General features: G+C 43.8%; 1 protein-coding gene across 2 annotated transcripts in view; it reads left to right on the top strand.

The window, feature by feature from the left end:
• The window catches only part of TRIM66 (tripartite motif containing 66), a 57,753-nt gene that overhangs the window by 23,618 nt on the left and 12,207 nt on the right, over positions 1–21,928 (top strand). For both annotated transcript variants that reach the window (XM_077820082.1, XM_077820083.1), the window contains 4 exons: positions 923–1,084; positions 13,051–13,323; positions 13,539–13,764; positions 21,306–21,366. In XM_077820082.1, coding sequence (XP_077676208.1) covers positions 923–1,084; positions 13,051–13,323; positions 13,539–13,764; positions 21,306–21,366 — 722 coding nt within the window. The remainder of the gene's footprint in view (positions 1–922; positions 1,085–13,050; positions 13,324–13,538; positions 13,765–21,305; positions 21,367–21,928) is intronic.

Below are 21,928 nucleotides of genomic sequence, written 5' to 3'. Positions count from 1 at the left end.
AGGAGACCACGCTAGATAATACACTAGAATTCTATAAAATGAGCCATATTCTCCCCTTCCTGCCCTCAGTCAGAACCATATAATTAAAGTCTAGAACTGAGCCTGGTGGCAGCCATGGTGGCCAACTCGGGCAATATGGCTAAAAGCTTCCCAGACCCCATTAGGCAAAGCCTGCACAAAGAGATGGCTCTTGCAATGCACTCAAAAGATGGTGGGAGCTCTGGAAGATCTCCCAAGAAATGAATTCCACAGTCATGATTCTTTCACTTGGTAAACTCTGCCCAGGCCTAAGTGCTGTAAACTTCGACCATCTTCCAAAGTGCTCACATTGGTTTTAGCTGTCATGGCAGATAGTGTGTGGGAATACCTGGATTTTAGACCATTCAAGGTAGATTCTGTACAGGATTTTCCCCATGATGTACTACAGCTATATCTACACTATGGACCTGACAGTAGCACACCTGTACTGCTGCAGCTGGGCTGCTGTGCGGTCTGCTGTGTAGCCGCTCTATGCCTGCAGGAGAGCGCTCTCCCGCTAGCGTCATTAAACCACTCCCAATGAGTGGCAGTAGCTATGTTGGCAGGAGACGGTCTTCTGCTGACATACCGCTGTTCACGCCAGCGCTTTTGTCAGTCAAACTTGTGTCAGTCAATGGTGGTTTTTTCCACACTCCTGATTGACAAAAGTTTTGCCAACAAAAGTACTAGTATAGACAAAAGCCTAAGAGGGAGATCAGTTTCTCTCTCTCTCTCCCCCTCCCCCTCCCCTTTTGGGTTATTTTGAGTGTCTTTAAAACAATAGTGTTGTTATAAGGAATTTTCATGGTTTTCATATTTCACATGCAGTGTGCTGATGTTATCTTCCTACCATTTACTGGATCTGAGTTCCTGGAAATATTGAAATCTTATCCTTTCATCATAGGTTTGTGAGGATTCTGCTGAACTAGAAAGTGAAAAGCCAGTGCTTCCTCTTGATAGAAATGTTATTCCAGCTCCGTCACAACCATTAGCTGAAGAAACCACTGTCAGCAGTCCCTCCTCAGAGAGCACCTTGCAACACCCCTCTTTGAATCCAGTGAGGAAGGTACACAAAGCTTTTCAAAATCCTTTTTAAGAGAACATGTACTTTTATAGTAGTGAATGTCATGTGATACTTCTACTGGAGTTCACATCCAAGCTGAAGGATTTAAATGTCTGGCTTATGTTCTGTCAGCACAATGGCTTGCAAATAACCAGGCAATTTTCAAAGCTGGTTACAGCTGCTTCTTCTCCCCTCCCTTTATTCTAACCCTCTTTATTTACTTTATGTATTATGATGAATCTGGTATTTTGGTATATATGTTGCATTTTGGAAAAAAAATAAAAATTATAAATGAAAAGATGGTTGCAACCTAATATAGTTTGCATCCACCTCTAACTTAGTTACAAGCCATCTTACAATCATGACCTGTTAACTGTCTATGGGGGCATCTATAGCCTGGATGCGTCTAACATCGCTGTTAAAAATGTAAATAAATACAGCAATGGACATGCTACAGCTATGGTGGTAGTCAAGCAGCGTTCTGATAGAATCATGCTTGGCAATCAATCTTGGAAATGGTTGGATGGTTGTTGCCAGTGTCATTTATAAACTGTGCTGTAGAGTGTCTTAGGCCTGGTGTATACTACAGGGTTAGGTCGACAGAAGCTGCCTTGCATCAACCTAGCTATGGAAGTGTCTTCACTTAAATTTGGCTCCGACCGACGTAAGTGCCTCTACGCCGATTTAGTAGCACCTCCTCAGCGTAGAGTCATGGACGATGGAATTAGGTAAACACAATGTCAGTGTAGACACTGCTTTGCTTAAGTCAACTGTGACTGGCTTCCAGGAGACATCCCACCATGCCCCACACTGACAATATAGATCAATACAAGCCCTCAGAGTGAGGACGCAAACCGGCAACACAAGGAGCCAAGTGTGCCCACACACAAACGATTTAATAACTGCGGTGGCTATGTGCCGATGTAACTTAGGTTGACAAAATTTTGTAGTGTAAATATGGCCTTAGTGACCTGAGGAAAGAAAAGGGGGAAGTAGGAAAAGGATAGATTAAAGGGACATAATTGTCTAATACATCTGCTTTAATTTTCTTGTGTATATTTAAGCAGAAAAATAGCGGTCTCTTACACTCCTAAACATTTTATGCACATGCTAGAACCATAATTTGGGATCCCTGATCACCAAATAAAGCATATAGGCAGAGACTCTCAGATATTTTTTAACATAAATGGTAACTCTACAACTGTCTTGCTTCTTGAGGCTTATTTAATGTATATTGAGAAGCTGTCGTCTTCTCTAGAGCTGAACAGAAAACCTGTCTCTGAGGAAATGAGGCTTCCTGAAGTGCCCAATTATCTGTGAAGAGGTACAGTAGTCATGGAAAGAAGTCAGAGATGCAGGAGGGGGAGTCAAGAGCTTGGGAAGGTGACAGAAAGAACTAGGTGTAGAGCAGAAGGAAGCTCAGATGGAAAGGCAAGAAGAGAGAGGAAATGAAAGGAGGATTCTGAATATGAGAATGGAAGAGAAGAGAAGAAGGGTACTTGTAGAAGGAGAGAAAAAGAGGAAAGAATGACAGGTGTCTAACAGACCTGACTGGTGTAAATCTTTCTGTAAAGAAAGCTAAGCTTTCTCAATGTCACTGGCGTACTGGTTAGCTGTGGCTGAGATTGCAGCACCCCTGTACCACAAAGCTTTGTTGTTGCTGTTATTAATATATGGTAACTGACCATTTTGGGAGTGATGTCATGACATACTCAAGACCCTGCTAATTGATAATTTAGAAGTGAATGTAAAGGGAAGAGTGTGGCAGGATACTGTTTTTGTGGAAGCTTTCTAATAAGGAAGACAGTTTTCCTGACGTGCTAAATCTTGCTTTGAATGGGAGATTGGTTCCTACGTAAGAAAAAAAGAGAGATGAACACCCTGCTGGTTTGGGTCTATTTTTGGCTGCATTTGAGTGTACGTTTCTATGTAGATCTCCATCCTGACAATAATTGTCTTGGTACAGGGAGTGTTGGACCCCTTCATCTTCCACATACAAATTCTATGAGGCCACTGTAAAATGCTAATATATATTTTATTTAACTGAGTAGAGCCCTAAAACATAACAGATAGAATGGCAGGAGGCAAATATGAACATTCTTCTAATAAAAGAAAAACTGTTCTCCCTTTTAAGTAATAATTGGTGTTAGCCATTTAAATGATGCTTCCCAATTCTGCTCAAGTTCATTATACTAGTACACACCCCTCTTCACACACTGCTTTCCCAGTGGAGCTAGGATGTAACAGTAACTCAGAATAAACTGATTAGTGATAAATTAGGCAGGGTCTGTTAACAGAGTTAAAAATTTCCACTGTAACGACTTGTAGCACAAAGTTGGTTTTTTGTTTTGTTTTGTTTTTTTTGCCAGGCTTGATTGCTCATGTGATTAGACACCTGTGTTTTAATTTCACAACATATTTAATTTCACAACATATTTATGGTGTGCATCTGAGGCTATTGACTAATAACTAGCCTGTGTGTCAATATAGGGGATCATATCTGTTTGGGCGTGAAGCTATACAAAACTGATGCTAATAATATTTTGGGATAACCACATTATTTGCAGGTGGCAAAACCTCAAGTAAGTCATGCAGGTCATTCCAAACAAGGGCTAGTAAAGCCATTATACCATGCCCCATCACCGGATATTTTTTACATAAAGCAGGTGTTGCTAGCCATGGTATGTCATGAATGTTGGCATTTAAGCCGTCACTTTCCCAAAGTTCAGGAGTGTACCTGTTTGGGCCCCTCTGTACTTCATGTACTTGCTGAATGTGGTCTAGTGCCTGTGTGCGTGTGTGAACAGTATCTTCAAATGTCTGCTTGCTCTCTCATCTTCCTTTGCCTTTTGTGTTTTTTTTAAAACACGTCTGGGAGTATTTACATTTCTGTCAGCTATGCTGTCTTTCCGTGTCTGCCTCTGACTAGCCTTTAGTTTTGCAGACTAGTTAGCTTGTGGATGTATTCATGTTCAGACAGTTGTGTGTTTTGTGTAAATCTTCATTATTCCATGTAATATAAATGTTGGGTTTGTGCAGCTCCCTTCAGGAATACAGCACTGAGCGTGGAAATCCTCTTTTTAGCCACAAATTGGACAGAAGGTTCCCCACTCTGCCCTGTCAATATACTCCACTTCTGATCTGGAGGGAGCCAGTTTTCTGGGTGAAAGGATAGTTTTGTCTCCAGACCTGTTCAATTCATGACCCCTCTGAGAGTGCCAACAAGGCAGTGAATTAAATGCAAGTTGATTTAGTGATTTTTGTGGTAATGACTTTTGTCTGTTGGGAACTGGACTGAGCCAGCAAACTTATTATACATTAGCCATTAACAGCTGTCTGATGGAGGTAACTTTCAGTCACTACCAACGTGGGCTACTTCTAACTAGGGATCTAGAGGTGAAGGTTACCAGCCACCTGAATCATTTGGTGGTCCTGTTGTTTTTGCAGGGTATACTGGTGAGTTACTTATTTGCAAACAGGACCGGGGAGGGCAATCTATTTGAGAACAGATGCAAATTCTGTAAGATTTTTTGATGTAACTATGATTTTGGGGATGATAAACTGCACATGACGTTTCCTTGGCTTGAACGTGTTTCATTTTCCTTCATGATTGTGATCAGTTAGAGGTTTAACTTTTAAAGCAGATAAAATGCAGAATTAGGAAGAAGTGCCATTGTTATTGTACAGATGCACCATGTGCATCTTTTAATAGGAAGCTCAGATACCATGGTGATAGTCATGGTCATATTTACAGTTCTTCCCTTTGTGAGTGTGTAACCAGTGGTGAGTATAATAACTAGACAGCCTTCGTCAAACCAAAGTGTTCTTTATTCTCACAGGAGGAACAAAGCATAATTTGGATTTTAAAACAAATAGTCTATGTGGATGTATATCCTACTTGAGGCTTACTGCCTCCTCATGGTGACCTGGACAGGCCTACCCTCTTCAGACCTTCCCAGCGCACGGTTGTGTCAGTCTGGCTTCTATATCCCAAACAACTCCTGGCCTCCCCTTGCCCCGAGAGTCTCTTCTTAAACTGTTATAGTCCTTTTGATCTTCTTGTGTTCCATAGTCTTTTCCTGTCACACGCTGTCTCTTACCAACCCATAAGTGTTTCCTGAGGATTGGCTTATCTTGAGCCATTGTTTCGCTTCCTGCTTATTTTTCCTTACAGCAGTACAGTACCCTTTTAAACAAAACCAACATATTTGCACAGTAAACACCTCTATAACCCACTCAACATACAGTATTCATTATTACAGAGCAGCTCCACATCTGTCACAGGCACCATAGAAATACCTAAATTAGATAGGTAGATCCCATCAAATGCTTCTCATCAGAGTGATGCTCCCAAATGCTTCACATTTTCTTTTATTCCCATATCAGGTAGTCTTTCATAGATTCTAAGGCCAGAAGGGACCATTGCGATCATCCATTCTGACTTCCTGTATATCATAGGCCGGAGAAGTTTTCCAAAATAATCCCTGATTGAACTAGAGTATATCTTTCAGAAAACATCCAGTCTTGATTTAAAAATTGCCAGTAATGGAGAATTCACCACCATCCTTGGTAAATTGTTCTAGTGGTTAACTACTTTCACTGTTAAAAATTTACTCCTTATTTCCAGCCTGACTTTGTCTAGCTTCAACTTCCAAACATAGTATCTTATACCTTTGTCTTGGAAGTTCTGATAGGACTGTACCTTGGTAGTTCAAGATGGAACTTCTTTACCTCTTCTGAGATGTAATGCACATGAATGCCTCTAATTCTGTCATGTTGATATTACGATCCAGTGAGATAAAACTGGATTTTATCTGCTACAGATGGAAGTGCTGTGCACTCTCCAGCACATCACATTTGTCCTTAGCTTTACTGGTGACCTCTGTTCTGTCTGCTGCTCATGTGCATGTTGTGCTGGGACCCCTGAAGTACAGCATGGGAACGTGGGACCAGTGTGCCCCCTTAACTCTCTAGCCTGGGTTCTCTCTCACAATGCTTTGTTCTTGACAAGCAGCAAACCCTTTCGGATGCTGTTATCACTCAATACAACTGCATGTGGAGCCCCACACCCAGCTGGATCGCATGGATGCTCCCAGAGCCACTCATGAATCACAGAGGAAGGCACCAGCCGAATCCCCCGAGCTCCCAGCACTGTACCTCGGGAAGAGCAGTGCAGATTTATTAATTGGTTCACCACTTTATCAGTGGAAAGTGGGTATACACCAGCCTTTGCAAACCTGAGCAGATTTACCACACGCTTCAGGCAAACTCACTGGTAAAGATAAACAATAAAAGAAGTTTATTGACTACAAAAGAAATATTTTAAGTGATTACAAGTGCTAGGCAAAAAGTCAGATTTAGTTACCAAAATAAAATAAAATATATAAGAACACAGTCTAAACCAGAGGTGGGCAAACTATGGCCTGCGGGCCACATCCAGCCCACAGGACTGCCCTGCCTGGCCCCTTAGCTCCTGGCCGGGGAGGCTAGCCCCTGGCCCCTCCCCTGCTGTTCCCCCTCCGGGTGGTGGGGCTGCAAGCTCCTGCTGCTCTGAGCAGCATGGTGTAAGGGGGTGGATAAGGGGCAGGGGATCCCGGGAGGAAGTCGGGGACAGGGAGCAGGGGGGGTTGGATAGGGGGTGGGGTCCCGGGGGGCGCTTGAGGCAAGGGCTGTGAGGGGGCAGGGGATTCCTAGGGGCTGTCAGGGGACAGGGAGCAGGGGGAGGTTGGATGGGGCGGAGGTTCTGTGGGGGAATAGGGGAAGTTGGATAGGCGTGGAAGTCACAGGGAGCCTGTCAGGGGGCGGGGGTGTGGATAGGGATCGGGGCAGTCAGGGAGCAGGGGGGGTTAGATGGGGGTGGGATCCCAGGGGGGGCAGTTAGGGGACAAGGAGCACGGGAAGTTGGATGGGTCGGGGGTTCTGAGGGGGGCAGTCAGGGAGTGGGAAGTGGGAGGGGGCAGATAGGGGGCAGGAGCCAGGCTGTTTGGGGAGGCACAGCCTTGCCTACCCGGACCTCCATACAGTTTCGCAACCCCGATGTGGCCCTCAGGCCAAAAAGTTTGCCCACCTCTGGTCTAAACTCTCAGTCCTATTAGACTGGGCCACATCTACCTCCTGAGGTCCCTTCCAACCCTAACCTTCTATGAATCTATGAATCTAGATTAAGCAGTTTTTCTCACCCCACTGGATTTTGCAATCCCTATAGTATACAAGTTTCACCCTTGAAACCTGGGCCAGTCCCCTCTTTTGGAGTCTTCAGTCTTCTGAGTGTCTTTGTTGCTTGCAGTGTAGGTGCGGGTAGGAGAAAGGCCAAGCATGGGGCCCCTGTGTTGTATTTTATTGCTTGGAGAACACAAGTCCAGGCATGTCTGGGGGCATTGCTAAGTCCCCAGGCAAGGTTGAACAATTCCCCTGGTGTGGCCTTTTGCAGGTGATGCACTGAATTGTAGCTCCCTTGCTGGACAGTGGCTGTTGATGGGTTGTTTGACACTTGCTTGGGCACTGGTTACTTTCCTTGGCATTGTCTCTGGAGGTGCTAGTATCTGGGTGCTTCCCCAACCCATAGCATATTTTAGTGACAACCGTACAGCACGTTCTCATAACTTCATATGCATTGATGATATATATATTTAGATGGAAAAATGGCTTTCAGCAGATCATAACCTTTCCCATGATACATCAGTTGGCATGCTTTATATGCAATATCACAGTTTCCTGAAAATGAGGAATAGGGAGGTTACAGGGGGCTCCCCCAAGGTATAGAATATCAAACATGTCTAATGATGCTTTTTCCTACCATGGTATTTGAGCGTTTATGAAGAATACATTTTGGAGGGTAAGGGCGTATCTTGCTTTATTTTAGTACAGCACTGAGAATGCTGTCCGTACTCAGGAATGAATAATTGTAATAGTTTCCTGCTAGTTTCCAAGATACTTCAGTGTGTTGGATGAAGAGTTGAGCTGTTCACAGTACAAACATGTTCATGCTTAATTCAATTAGCTATACTTCATAGAATGGTAATTTAACAAAACCCATTGCTTTGACCTGGAAAGTAGGTTAAATAAAAACATGACCACACCTGCTCTATGGAATCTTTCTTCCTCCACTTTAAACAAGGTCCAGCTTGTTAGGATAGAAGGTTAAGAAAGATTTGGATTTTTTCTTATAGGAGGTAAAGGAGATCCTTTGGATTATACCCTATAATTGTGAAATACGAATAGGAAGCATGTATATAGACTGTTTTATCAGTGCTACTGTGAGTGGCGAGTTAAACAACTGGATTGGAGCAGTGCATTTGTTTAACCTCACTAGCATAATGAGCTGCCATGGGGATTGCTCCACTTAATAGCAGTCGTTCATTACTCTGCAACCGTTTGCTCTGTTATTTCTCTTATAGCAAAGAGAATTGGCAGTTCATAGTTTTAGCCTTCTTTATAAATCACACTTAATGTCAACAGCCTTGAGACTTTGCCAAAACAATCCTAACAAATCCTAATCCCAGTCTTTCAAGGTAAGTATTTGCATCTCAGAATTCTTCTGTGTTAGTGCTGCATGTTTGCATAGGACCTTCTTGGAATGCTACTGTGATCAAAGACATATTTAAATAATGTATTACTTTTTATTCACGGTTACTTTGCATGTTATTTATTCTTACCTTAAACTACCATTGGTATGAAATTTTTGGCAGAAAGTATATTTGGATAATTGAAATTTGGATACAGCCATTATGTGACAAAGGTCATCAGACCAAATTTCATTATTAGATAACCCGAATTCCATTTGCAATGATACAGGTTTATTTGTGTGTGCCAAGCTGTGCATTAAAAGGTTAAACCCTAAAGATTTTCCTACACCTGAAACCACCATCTACCCAGGAGGATAGTTAATGCTTGGTGGTGTTCAAAGGGTGCAATGTAAAAGCAATAGTGCTTTCATAAAACAAAGGTCTGTTCTTTGATGCCATCACATTTTCAAACCCTAGCTGAACTGCCAAGGGAAATGAGAGATTTTTTGCTAATGGCAAAAGAAATGATTATTTTAGGGAGTGAATTAATAGGATATTAATGAGCCTTGTTCCCAGTGCATTGTTCGCTTCACACTTGACAGCAGCTCCATGGATCAGAATGGAATGTGTCTGTTCTTTACTGTGAGTTTTAATATTTTGTACTGAAAGATCATAATGTTGCCTCATCATTAAAATAACCACAAAAATTAACTTCTGCCACCAGGGAGAGACAGATGGCAGTTTGATGGCCTCATTATTCTTTTTCCTTTTTAGCAAGAGTAATGTTTTTATACTGGCTTATACAATGTAAAAAGTTTCCTCACGAAACCTACTGTAGCTGGCAGAGTATATAACTGTTGAATTTCAGCTCTCTAGAAATGTTCATTGTAAATACTTTAGACCTTCATCTTGTAAAGACCTATGCATATTTCTAACTATATGCGCTGTGAGTAGTCCAATTGTCTACAGCATGACAACTCACAGGATTCAGAGCAGCAGCCGTGTTGGTCTGTATCTGCAAAAAGAACAGGAGTACTTGTGGCACCTTAGAGACTACAAATTTATTAGAACATAAGCTTTCATAGGCTACAGCCCACTTCATTGGATGCATAGAATGGAACATATAGTAAGAGGATATATACATACAGAGAAGGTGGAAGTTGCCATACAAACTGTAAGAGACTAATTAATTAAGATGAGCTATTATTAGCAGGAGAAAAAAAAACTTTTGTAGTGATAGTCAAGATGGCCTATTTAAACAGCTCACAAGAAGGTGCGAGGATACTTAACAAAGATTCAATATGTGTAATGACCCAGCCACTCCCAGTCTCTGTTCAAACCCAAGTTAATGGTATCTAGTTTGCATATTAATTCAAGCTCAGCAGTTTCTCATTGGAGTCTGTTTTTGAAGCTTTTCTGTTGCAGAATTGCCACCCTTAAGTCTTTTACTGAGTGGCCAGAGGTTGAAGTGTTCTCCTACCGGTTTTTGAATGTTATGATTCCTGATGTCAGATTTGTGTCCATTTATTCTTTTGCGTAGAGACTGATCGGTTTGGCCAATGTACATGGCAGAGGGGTATTGCTGGCACATGATGGCATATATCACATTGGTAGATGTGCAGGTGAACGAGCCTCTGATGGCGTAGCTAATGTGATTAGGTCCTATGATGGTGTCACTTGAATAAATATGTGGACAGAGTTGGCATCGGGCCTTGTTGCAAGGATAGGTTCCTCGGTTAGTGTTTTTGTGGTGTGCTTGCTGGAGAGTATTTGCTTCAGGTTGGGGGGCTGTCTGTAAGCAAGGATTGGTCTGTCTCCCAGGTTCTGTGTGAGAGAGGGATCTTTTTCAAGCTAGGTTGTAGATCTTTGATGATGTGCTGGAGAGATTTTAGTTGGGAGCTGAAGGTGACAACTAGTGGTGTTCTGTTATTTTCTTTGTTGGGCCTGTCCTGTAGTAGGTGACTTCTGGGTACTCTTCTGGCTCTGTCAATCTGTTTTTTCACTTCAGCAGGTGGGTATTGTAGTTGTAAGAATGCTTGATACACATCTTGTAGGTGTTTGTCTCTGTCTGAGGGATTGGAGCAAATGCGGTAGTATGAAATCCTGGCACCATTGAAGTTAATGGCAAAACTCCCATTGACTTCAGTGGGGCAACCATTTCACGCACAGCATGCATGGGTCTTTGCAGAGTGAGGCCTTAGTGTGTAACAGATGGTGACAATGTTGTAATATTCACGAAAGATGTATATATTGGTTACAGCAGGAGACAAAAAGTGAGGACATCTGGGTTCTACTCCCAACTCCACTACTAGCTTGCTTGGGGGTGTATGCAAAAAAAATGGATTTCAGCCACCATTGCTTTCCCTCAGTCCTGGAGCAGCTTTGATCTGGTCCTCAAGTGCCAGTTAGAACAACCTGAGGGCTGGTTTAAGTGGAGGGTGTTCCCTGCATCTCAGATAACTGAGATGCAGGGAAAACTCAGCCACACTCCCTTTTCCCAAGCCACATTCTCTGCACTAGCCACAAGAAGGGATGGTGGCACAGAGTCTGATCTAGTGACACTATCTCACCTGAGGTTCCCCCCTACAGGGAAATCTTGCTGTGGCTGGTTAAGCTCTAGTGGACTTTTGTGCTGACAGAGTGACATAAACTTACCCTAATGGTGGGGAAGATAAGGTCCCTTCTGTCTTAAATGCAGTCGTCTTATCTTGTTTAATAGGAGCCTGATCCTGCAGTCCTATTCAGGCAAAACTCCCACGGTAGGATCAGGTCCAGGGTGGTTAAAAGAAAATTAAACTGCGTGCGCAGGTGAAAATAAGTCATAGGGCTGGATTCTGTTCTCAGCATGTACCTGGGCTGCATTGTAAGACTTTCAAATACCTCTTCCGACTTTATTGGAGTTAGCCAGATGTGACCCATCCCACTCCTGTCTTTTGCTTAGTATACACAGGCTTGGAGACCTTCAGTTGTTAAATATCCCAGTACATTTGTTTACATTTGCCTTACATTCCCACCACCTTACCTATCCATACACCATCTCTGCTAAAGGAGAGAGGGAAGGGATCTCTACCAGAGATCCTTTCTACCTCTGCTAGCCTGCGTCTTTCTCCCCTTCATGTCCTTCCTCTGCTGCCTTATACCTCCTGTGTTAGTGGACCAATTTGCTCATTAGTCCTTCCCCCAGCCCATTCTAAGCCACTAAGTAGGCCCCAGCAGGTCCACCTGAAGGAGACTTAATTGGTGTTTAAGTGACCAGAGTGCTTGCTCAGCTGTTGATTCCCAGTACTGTGCCATACTAGAATTTATACAAATATCGTACAGAGAGCGGAATCTGGACAACTGTCTTTTAATGCTACTTCATTATTGCCCTGTTGACTGGAACAAGTTATCAGAATTCAGAATGGACTAATAATAGTTAATAAATACAAAAAACAAATGGCTGTGTCTTTGTCATTCTGTATAACAAGTAAAACTTACGATATTGCAGTTAAATTAAAAGGATTTATTCAGTGTATTCTCCGGCATAATGAATATCACTGAACTGTGAGAAACTAAATGTGGAAGCATCTTCAAAGAATGCAGATCTGCTTACTTCTTAAGACTACTTACATTCGTTTGATAGGGACTATAGAAGAGTCAGGATTTCAATCATGTCACACATACAGTGCTGTAAAACAGCTTAAAGAAGTCACACAGATGAGTGGATTTGCTTTGGTTTGCATATCCTTATTTCTGTGTTTGACAGTGAAATGCCCCAAGAAAGCACGAAACGCTAGCAGATACATTTCATTAAAATTATTCTTGCAGAGACCTTGCTTGGATGGGTAGTTTTTCTCCCCTTTCTTTGATAACTAGACAGGTGCATCCTTTCTTCAACAGTCTCTGATATTTGTAACGTGTATTTTTTCCATTTACAGTTTGATGTTATAAAGAGCAGGTGCTTTAAGCTCAATTGGCCAAACTAATCCTTTGGTTTCAGAGTAACAGCCGTGTTAGTCTGTATTCGCAAAAAGAAAAGGAGTACTTGTGGCACCTTAGAGACTAACCAGTGCTCCGTATCACTGAAGTCATTAAAGTTGCACTCACTTATATTAGGTCCATTTCTTACATAGTCTTTAGTATAATTTCATTGAAATCACCAGAATTACATCAGAGATTTGGTCCAATATTCCATGTGCTTAGATTTCTCATTCATTATAAGGAGTAAGAAATCAGGACCCATTATAGTGATAAAAGAGAGAGAGTCTGGTAGCTTGCAGGGAAGAGTCTCAGGAATCTACTTTTCCAGATTTTGGCTTTAATCATGGAAATTATAAAGCCTTTTGGTAAATGACATAGATACTTTCAAAGCCCTTGTGACATGGCTGCTTCATTAGGCATTATGAGTTGCAGCATCTCATGCTCTCTAGAAATAACAGCAGCATTTTACCGTTTTAAAAGCTGATTAACATATTTGTTTTTCAGCGTTCGGCTTCACTGAACATTGTGGGCTTTTCAAACCCTTTAGAAATGGAACAGTCTTCTACAAGGTTATCTAGGTCAGTTGATCCACAGATGCAAGGTGTATCTACTATACTGCTCAACCAATCCCAGAACATGCTTCATGCCTCTGATGTGCAGCCAGAATCTGTGCCTAGCTACAGCTTGGCATTAGACAGAGCTACAAATGACCTGAACCCTTGGACTACTGATAACCTAGCAACAGGTGATGTGCTCCTGGGGAACACTAAGTGCAAGGTAAGAATTGCTAACACATCTGGCTACCTTATAGCTAAGGAATGCACTTTAATTCATCATGCTTGTTGTTGTCATAATCAATAGGTTGAAGGTTGTTTGAAAAAAGAAATCCTGCTTCTCTAATGATATTTGAAGACTTGTTAGAGTTATTTTCTTGGAGTAGAAATTTAAAAAAGTAAACAGTAAATTTTGAATTACTCTTTTTTCCTCTCAAGCTGGAAAATGAAGATTTTAGTACCATGAATGACCCTCTTGGAAATGACTCAGCCACTGCTGGACCGAACACCATTAATGAATTAGCTCTTCCTATGCAAAAAATGCTAGAAGAGCCTATTAATCTTTCAGTCAAGAAATCGCAACAGTGTGCCTCTCCTTCTGCACCCATCAGCAGTGCTGCCTGCCTGCAGTTGACCAGTGTAAAACAACTTAGAAATGAAGAAGGTACCAGGTTTTTCTTTGTCTGTTTTTTGTTTTTGTTTTTTAAACTGCTGTTGCCCGTTTTTATTCCGAGTCGCTAGTCAAAGTTTGGGGCTCAGTGGGTGTTCCAGTTGGGAGTAGAAATTGGTAGTAGACAGGTATTATTTAATGCAGTCTTGTTTATTTACGAGGAATATACAAAGTCCTGTTTCTCTGAATGCAGGAGTCAAGAACAGAATAGAGCAATTTCTTAGCTTACCAGCCCCCCAAACCCCTTTAGCCAATACTCGACCCAAAAAGCTCTCTCTCTCGCTTTTTCCAGGGTCACAGGATCCTGCTTGTTTTTTTTTCTTGCCTCTCTTTTCCTCTGCCTCAGTCTTGTCTGTGACCCCAACCTCTGTATATGTTCTCTCTTACTCCCACGTACCCCTGCCCAAAAACAAGACTCAGCCCCAAAGCTCCTGGACAGGTTCACACATACTTATGTCATAGGTGGGGCTTATGTTTCCAGTTATGTTAATTGAAGCATGAGTTCACACGTATCAACCTCAACAAGGATTTTAACCCAACTCATGACAAAATCTCATGCAGCTCAACACTGCCATACTTGCAGGCCTTGCAGTACAGTGTGGTAATTTCTGTACCTAACTAAATGTAATTCATCTTATTGTATTGCATACTACTCCAGCATTGTTTAAAACATTATCAAGTACCTAACACAGTGGAAAGGAATTTTTAGGCTCATTTGTAGAGGGAAAACATGGAAATATCATCTCTCAAATTGCTAGCTAGGACATCACTGAATCAGAAAGGGCTGAAAGCTTGCAAGTGGTGTGCTCAGAGGATTAGTTCTCTTAGAAGATCTCCTGTTAATGAGACTTGAAGGGATCACTAGTGAAGAACTGATTTGATTAGTCCAAATTCTCCGTTTTTAAAAAATTATTTCTGAAATGTAAGGTGACTACCACGAAGTGCTACACTTAGGTAGCACAGCAAATATTGGTTAAGTTAACATATATTGCACAGTGTGGGTTTTTTTTCTTGGCTTATTGTACTGCAGAACATTCCTTTCAGCCAAGGACTACGTCTCTATTCTTAATGGAGAATGAGATTTTGCCTAACTGCTTTCACAGGCAAAGTGCCAACATTGTAAGGGCTCAATGCTGCAAACTTTAAAGTCCATGAGGATTGCAGGATCAAGCTATTATTCTGTGACTTATACCAACATTTGGCTGCTTTTCTCTATAATGGCTAAATTAATATTAACTATCTGAGCAGTGTAGTTGTACTCAGAAGCTTATAATTGATACACAGAGGGCTCCACCACAGTGAAATGAGAGAACTCATTAGTCTTACATGTATTGAGCCAGGTGCTGGCAGTTATGTCACAACACTCTGTAAGGGTAGTGAGGATCTGCAGCACTCCAGAAGGAGCACTGGAGAGACTGTTTGTCAGGCAGCTACAATCTGAGGGTACATCTACCGTACAAAATTATTTCAAAATTATTCTATTCGAATTTTCGGAAGCGATTTTATACATTCGGTCTTGTGCGTTGCCACTAAAGCGCGTGAATTTGGCGGAGTGCGTCCACAGTACCGAGGCTAGCATCGAATGTCGGAGTAGTGCACTGGGGGTAGCTATCCCACAGTTCTCGCAGTCCCCGCTGCCCATTGGAATTCTGGGTTAAGCTCCCAGTGCATGATGGGGCAAAAACATTCTTGCGAGTGTTTCTGGGTGTGTGTCGTCAGTTGCTCCTCCCGCTGTGAAAACTATGGCAGATAATCGTTTTGAACCTTTTTGGCGTGCAGGCGCCATACTGCTTTCAGCAGACAGTGCAGTATGGTGCACCACTTCTCTCCTGGTACTATGAATCCATCTCGCATTTCCTCTCCTCTTTCTATGTAATCTCTTTCTCTTCCTCATCGACCGCTTCCACTGCCAACTCTTCTCGGCCATCGTGAACTGAACAGCACAGCTTCCGCCGCCAACTCTGCTCTCCCGCTCTTGCCACACATCCGAGTTTCTCCATGTTGTCTGTCCTGGGCTCCCGCCTCTATGAAAGCTACAAAAGACAACCATTTCCCGCCTTTTTTCGGCTATCGTGAACCGAACAGCACCTCTTCCGCTGCCACGCTGCTCTCCTACGTTTCACGCCCTTTTTCCAGGATTACCCATGCAGGCGTCATAGCACGGCAAGCATGGAGCCCGCTCAGATCTCTGCTGCAGTTTTGACCATTGTAAATACCTCGCGCGTTATCCAGCAGTATGTGCAGTACCTGCAAAACCGGGCAAGGAAGCAACGACAGCGTGATTAAGATAGTGATGACGACATGGACACAGACGTTCCTAGAAGCACAGCATGTGGCGATTGGGAGATCATGGTGGCGTTGGGCCAGGTTCATGCCATGGAACGCTGATTCTGGGCCCGGGAAACAAGCACAGACTGGTGGGACTGCATAGTGTTGCAGGTATGGGATGATTCGCAGTGGCTGCAAAACTTTTGTATGTGTAGGGCCACTTTCATGGAATTTTGTGACTTGCTGTCCCCTGCCCTGAAGCTCAAAGACACCAAAATGAGAGCAGCCCTCACAGTTGAGAAGCGAGTGGCCATAGCCCTGTGGAAGCTTGTAACGCCCAAAGTTACCGGACAGTCGGGAATCAGTTTGGAGTGGGCAAATCAACTGTGAGAGCTGCTGTGCTGCAACTAGCCAGCGCAATCATTGACCAGCTGCTATCAAGGGTAGTGACTTTGGGAAATGTGCAGACCTCTGTGGATGGCTTTAATGCACTGGGGTTCCCTAACTGTGGCGGGGTGATAGACGGAACGCATATCCCTATCTTGGCCTTGGCACACTGGGGCGGCCAGTACGTAAACCGCAAGGTGTACTTTTCCATGGTGCTGCAAGCACTGGTGGATCACAAGGGACATTTCACCAACATCCACGTGGGATGGCCGGGAAAGGTGCATGACGCTCGCATCTTCAGGAACTCTGGTCTGTTTCAAAAGCTGCAGGAAGGGACCTACTTCTGAGACCAGAAAATTACTGTTGGGGATGTTGAAATGCCGGGGACCCAGCCTACCCCTTAATTCCATGGTTCATGAAGCCATACACAGGCACCATGGACAGTAGTAAGGAGCAGTTCAACTATAGGCTGAGCAAGTGCAGAATGGTGGTAGAATGTGCTTTTGGATGTTTGAAAGCACGCTGGTGCAGTTTACTGACTCGGTTAGATCTCAGCACAACCAGTATTCCAATTGTAATTGTTGCTTGTTGTGTGCTCCACAATATCTGTGAGCGTAAGGGGGAGACATTTATGGTGGGGTAGGAGGTTGCCAGTTTCGCACAGCCAGACAACAGAAGAGCGCAGCAGGGTGCGCTGTGCATCAGAGAAGCTTTGAAAGCCAGTTTCATGACTGGCCAGGGTACAGTGTGACAGTTGTGTTTGTTTCTCTTGAAGTTACCCACCCCCTATATATATGAAAGGAAATAAAGTCACAGTTGTTTATAAACCTTTCTTTATTATTTGTTGCACAACACATTGAGAGAAATCAGAAGGTAGACCTGCGGGGGAGAGGTATTGGGGGAGGGGTGTGGAGGAGGAGGGAAGGACAAGTCCAGAAACCAAATCAAAATTTCGGATATGTCAGCTTTCTGTTGCTTGTGCAGTCCTCTGGGGTTGAGTGTGAGAGTCCCCATAGCCTCCACACACCCCCACCTCCATGTTCTTGGGCATCTGGGTGAGGAGGCTATGGAACTTGGGGAGGAGGGAGGGCAGTTATACAGGGGCTGCAGCGGCAGTATGTGGTCTTGCTGCCTTTCCCGCATTAGATCCACCATACAGCAGAGCATGTCAGTTTGCTCCCCCATGAGTTTGACCATAGCATCCTGCCTGCTCTCATCGTGTGCATCCCACCTCTCTGTGTTCATTTAATGCTTTACGGGTCTCCGCAATTGTTTGCCTCCATGCATTCAGCAGGTCCCTCTCAATGCGGGAGGACTGCATGAGCTCGGCGAACATGTCGTCCCGAGTTCCTTTTTTCCCCCTTCTAATCTGGACCAGCCTCTGGGACGGAGTAGATAGGGGCCGCGCTGAAACATTTGCATCTGTTGGAGGAGAAAAAGGGAGGGTAGTATTTTAAAAGATGCATTTTAGAGAACAAAGGGGACACTTTCTCAATGAAACAGGCAATTCATAGTACACAGCACATGTTCTTTCTGTACAAGGTTGCATTTTGCCTCTTATACTGAAGTGCCTGCCACTTTGGTGTGAATAAGCCATCACACGTGGCTTGGCAACAGAATTCAGCTTGCAGGCAGCCATGGTAAGCCCTAGGGGTACGCGGGGTTCTGCTTCTTCTGCATTCATTTCAGTGCTTTCAAACTGCCAGGCCCCCTTTCCCATAGCAAGCAATGCCTCGTGGGTTTGTCATATAAAAGGAGGGCCTGCAGACTCTCTGGGATGATCGCTTCACACAACAACCACCCCCCCCACCCCCACAGTGTGGCTCCAATGAGGCTCTGAGCAGGGATGAGCCCTTTAAACTAAACGCGAACAGCCCAGCGTGGCTGGGTTTCCCCCCCCCCCCACCGCGTGGCTCCGATCAGGCTCTCACTCACCAAAAGTGCCTTCTCCAGGGTCATGGTCCGGGAGCCCACGTTGGGAGTGGGGGGAGGCTATTGGGTCCAGCGTTAAGAATAGTTCCTGGCTAGGGGGGAAATGGATTCCCCACTTGCCCCCTGTGCACTGCCGTCCTCCTCCTCTTCATCCTCCAACAACTCATCCTCCTCACTCGGTGCAACTGCCCCCTTGCAGGTGGTGGGATAGTGGTGGCATCACCCCCCATAATTGCATGCAGCTCATGGTAGAAGCGGCATATATGGGGCTGTGACCCACAGCACCCATTCACCTCCCTGGCTTTTTGGTACGTTTGCCTGAGCTCCTTGATTTTTGTACGACACTGCTCTGTGTCCCTGGAGTAGCCTCTTTCTGTCATGGCTCTGGAGACTTTAGTGTATGTATTTGCGTTTCTTTTTTTGGAACGTAGTTCTCCATAACAGATTCGTCTCCCCAGCATGCGATGAGATCCACTACCTCCCGTTCGGACCATGCTGGAGCTCGTCTGCGAATCCAGGACTGCGTGGTCTCTTGTGATGGTGGACTCTGCACGGTCGCCTGTGATGGTGGACTGTGCTGATGGTGACCAAACATGAAATGAAATTCAAAAGTTCCCGGGTCTTTTACTGCCTACCTGGCGAGTGCATCAGAGTTGAGAGTGTTGTACAGAGCGGTCACAAGGGAGCATTCTGGGATAGCTCCCGGAGGCCAATAACGTCGAATTGCATCCAAAGTACCTGTAACCCGGAACTGTGATCTCAATTTTAGCGCTACTCCACTTGCCGAGGTGGAGTACAGAAATCGGATTAAAGAGCCCTTTAAATCGAAAAAAACGGTTTGGTCATGTGAACAGAATCAGTTTTATTTCAAATTAATTTGGCTAATTCCAAAATAACCGCGTACTGTAGACTTGGCCTAAGTGCCATTGCTGCCCTTGGAGCTCTGGCCCCAGTCTGCGGGCTGGTGTAAAGATCAGAGCCTTGAGCATGCCTCCTCCCTGCCCCCTTTTATTCTGTCCTGCTCATCAGGAACGAGCAGAAGTGAGCAGCCCCTGCACTTCCTGGAATGTAGCGATTGCTGTTGTGGAGGATCTTTTGCAGCTGCATGATATGGGAGGCTCCGTGCTTACTGTGACATACCCAGGATACAATCCAGATAATGAGCAGTTGTGTCACTCCTGCCCCCTAACCTGGGGTGCCCTTTATACTGCTTTGCTGCTGTAGCCTCCAGTCTGGATTATTCATAAAATGCCTCCAGCAGCATGCAAGTCACTCCCAGCTATGTCTGCGTGTGCACTGCAGACAGCCAAACCTTGGCTCTTGCCAGCCTCGGTTATACTGCAGGGTGGCCCCAATACACTCCCAATCTTAGATTTCCCCCCAAATTGTATGTCTTGTATTGCCTAGCTCTCTCCTAGACCATACAAATTCATATAAAGTCCATATTTCTTTAATATAAATAACATGCACACACCCGATTATCCCAAGTTGAGTTTCCAGGCACTTCAATTTAAACACACTTGATTAGGTGAAACAATAAAATAAGCTTAACAACTACAAAGAAATAGATTTTGAGTACAAGTAATGAGGTATGAAAGTCAGAAAGGATTACAAGAACAATAAAGATAAAATGCAACTGGCACATAACTTAACAAACTATGTTAAATTCAAAGCAAAGTTTTTCTCACCACATGCTCTCAACAGTCATACTGACCACACTTCATAGGCCAGGACCCCTTCCCCAGTTCAATGGTGCTTCCTTTGCTTCTGCTGGTGCAGTGAATCAAAGGACAGAGAGAGAGAGAGGGGAGGGTTGTCTTGGGGTCTGTCTCTTCTTTTTGTAGTCCTGTCCTCCCTTTGAGAAGCATTTCCTGCTGGGAGCAGTGCGACAGGCAGTCTGTGTGGAAGGGAACTCCATGCTGTTTCTTTGCTAAGATGTAGATTTTTGCCCTTGCCCCCTTTCCTGCCAAAGAATGGCCACTGAGCAGGTAATGGTCCATCAGCCTTGCTGAGGTGTCACCTTGCCCTTTGTCTCTGAGGAACTGGTTTGATCACGCCCCAGATTTCTCTGGAAAACATACTTTTAGTCATGATTTCAGCTTGGTCATCACTTCACATATCATGCTGCTAACATATATTTTTGCCATGGCATTATTGATCAGCAAATTGAGTTTTCAGATGATACCTCACAAAGCATAGTTTGGACAAAGATGATTACAACAGCATGTAGGGTATGGACACGGGTACGTTCAGTCACACTCACCCCTTCGTGGCCATACAAGGGCATCTCACAATCTGATCCATGTGCAGTGCTCCCGCAACATTTACCTTGCACTAAGTGTTGACTGCTTAAAACTGTGGCATTCCGATTATTTTCTCTTTAACATTGTCCTATTTAAGGAGGAAAATGATAGGGTTCATAATGGACCCAATCCTGTTCCTATTTCAGTAAATAACGGTAGAATAGAGCCCCCTGTCCCAAATTAATCCTGTGTAGTTACATTTTATAATGGGGATTACACATGCACAGTGCCACATGGGGAGGAGAAAAATGGTGCTTATCTGTGTGAGGAAGGATGGGCTGTGGGAGATTCATATTCAATTCCTGCTCCACCACAAATATCCTGTGCAATCTTGAGCAAGTCATTTAGGCCCAGATCCTCAAAGGTATTTAGGTGCCTAACTCAGTGCCTCAGTTCCCTATCTGTAAATGGGGATAATAGTGTTTCTCTACCACACAGAGGTGTTGCGAGGACAAAGACAGTAAGGTTTTGTGAGGGGTTCAGGTACTGTGAGTGATGGCGGGCATGTAATTACCTTAGATAGATATGAAATTATTCCAGATTGCAAATATATCACATCACATTACATGAATATTAAAGTGCCTCTCTACCCTAATCTGACTCTGATATTATAGATATTTTCTTAATTTTCTTTTTCTGTTCCAGAATCCATTAATTATGAAAAGGAACATATTGAGATGGATGTAAAAAGTAATCAGAACATCAGGTAAAAGAATCACTTTCTGCATAGAAGTACTGGCCATGAAATTTGATGCACATAGTAAAATAGTCAGAGTGTATCCAGCTTAGTGTTATTGGCAGGTTGTTTTAAAAGGAAAACAGGTTGCCTTGTAACTAATAATTCCAGAAGACACAAAGTAGCAACCATGACTAATGCCATATATTCCAGTTGCTTGAAGGCATCTGCAAGGGCTTTTTGAAATTGCATTGGTATCTTTAAGGGGTGTGAAATGGGCCCCAGCCATACTGGGACTTGGGGGAGCATAAAGGTGGCTCCAACTGCACACACCACCCTGTCCACCTCTGCAGCTATGTTGCACAGAGCTCTGGTATGGGTGAGAATCTGGGCCTGCATATCACTGATGAACAAAACAAGTACATCTACCAACACCTCTTGTGTTCCTAATTTCAGTGTAATGTATACTTAACACAGCAATACTAGCAGTGTGTGTAGTAGGGATCTAGCAGCTTATGGGGTCAGGGAGGGGTGGGTGATTAAATAAGATCACTTGCAAGTGAAGGCAGGTTATCACCTTGACAGAAAAACA

The sequence above is a fragment of the Eretmochelys imbricata genome, chromosome 6 (genome assembly GCF_965152235.1).
Source record: "Eretmochelys imbricata isolate rEreImb1 chromosome 6, rEreImb1.hap1, whole genome shotgun sequence".
Classification (NCBI taxonomy): domain Eukaryota; kingdom Metazoa; phylum Chordata; order Testudines; family Cheloniidae; genus Eretmochelys; species Eretmochelys imbricata.
Note: the sequence above shows the minus strand (reverse complement) of the source record. Positions and strands in the feature narration are given on the sequence as shown.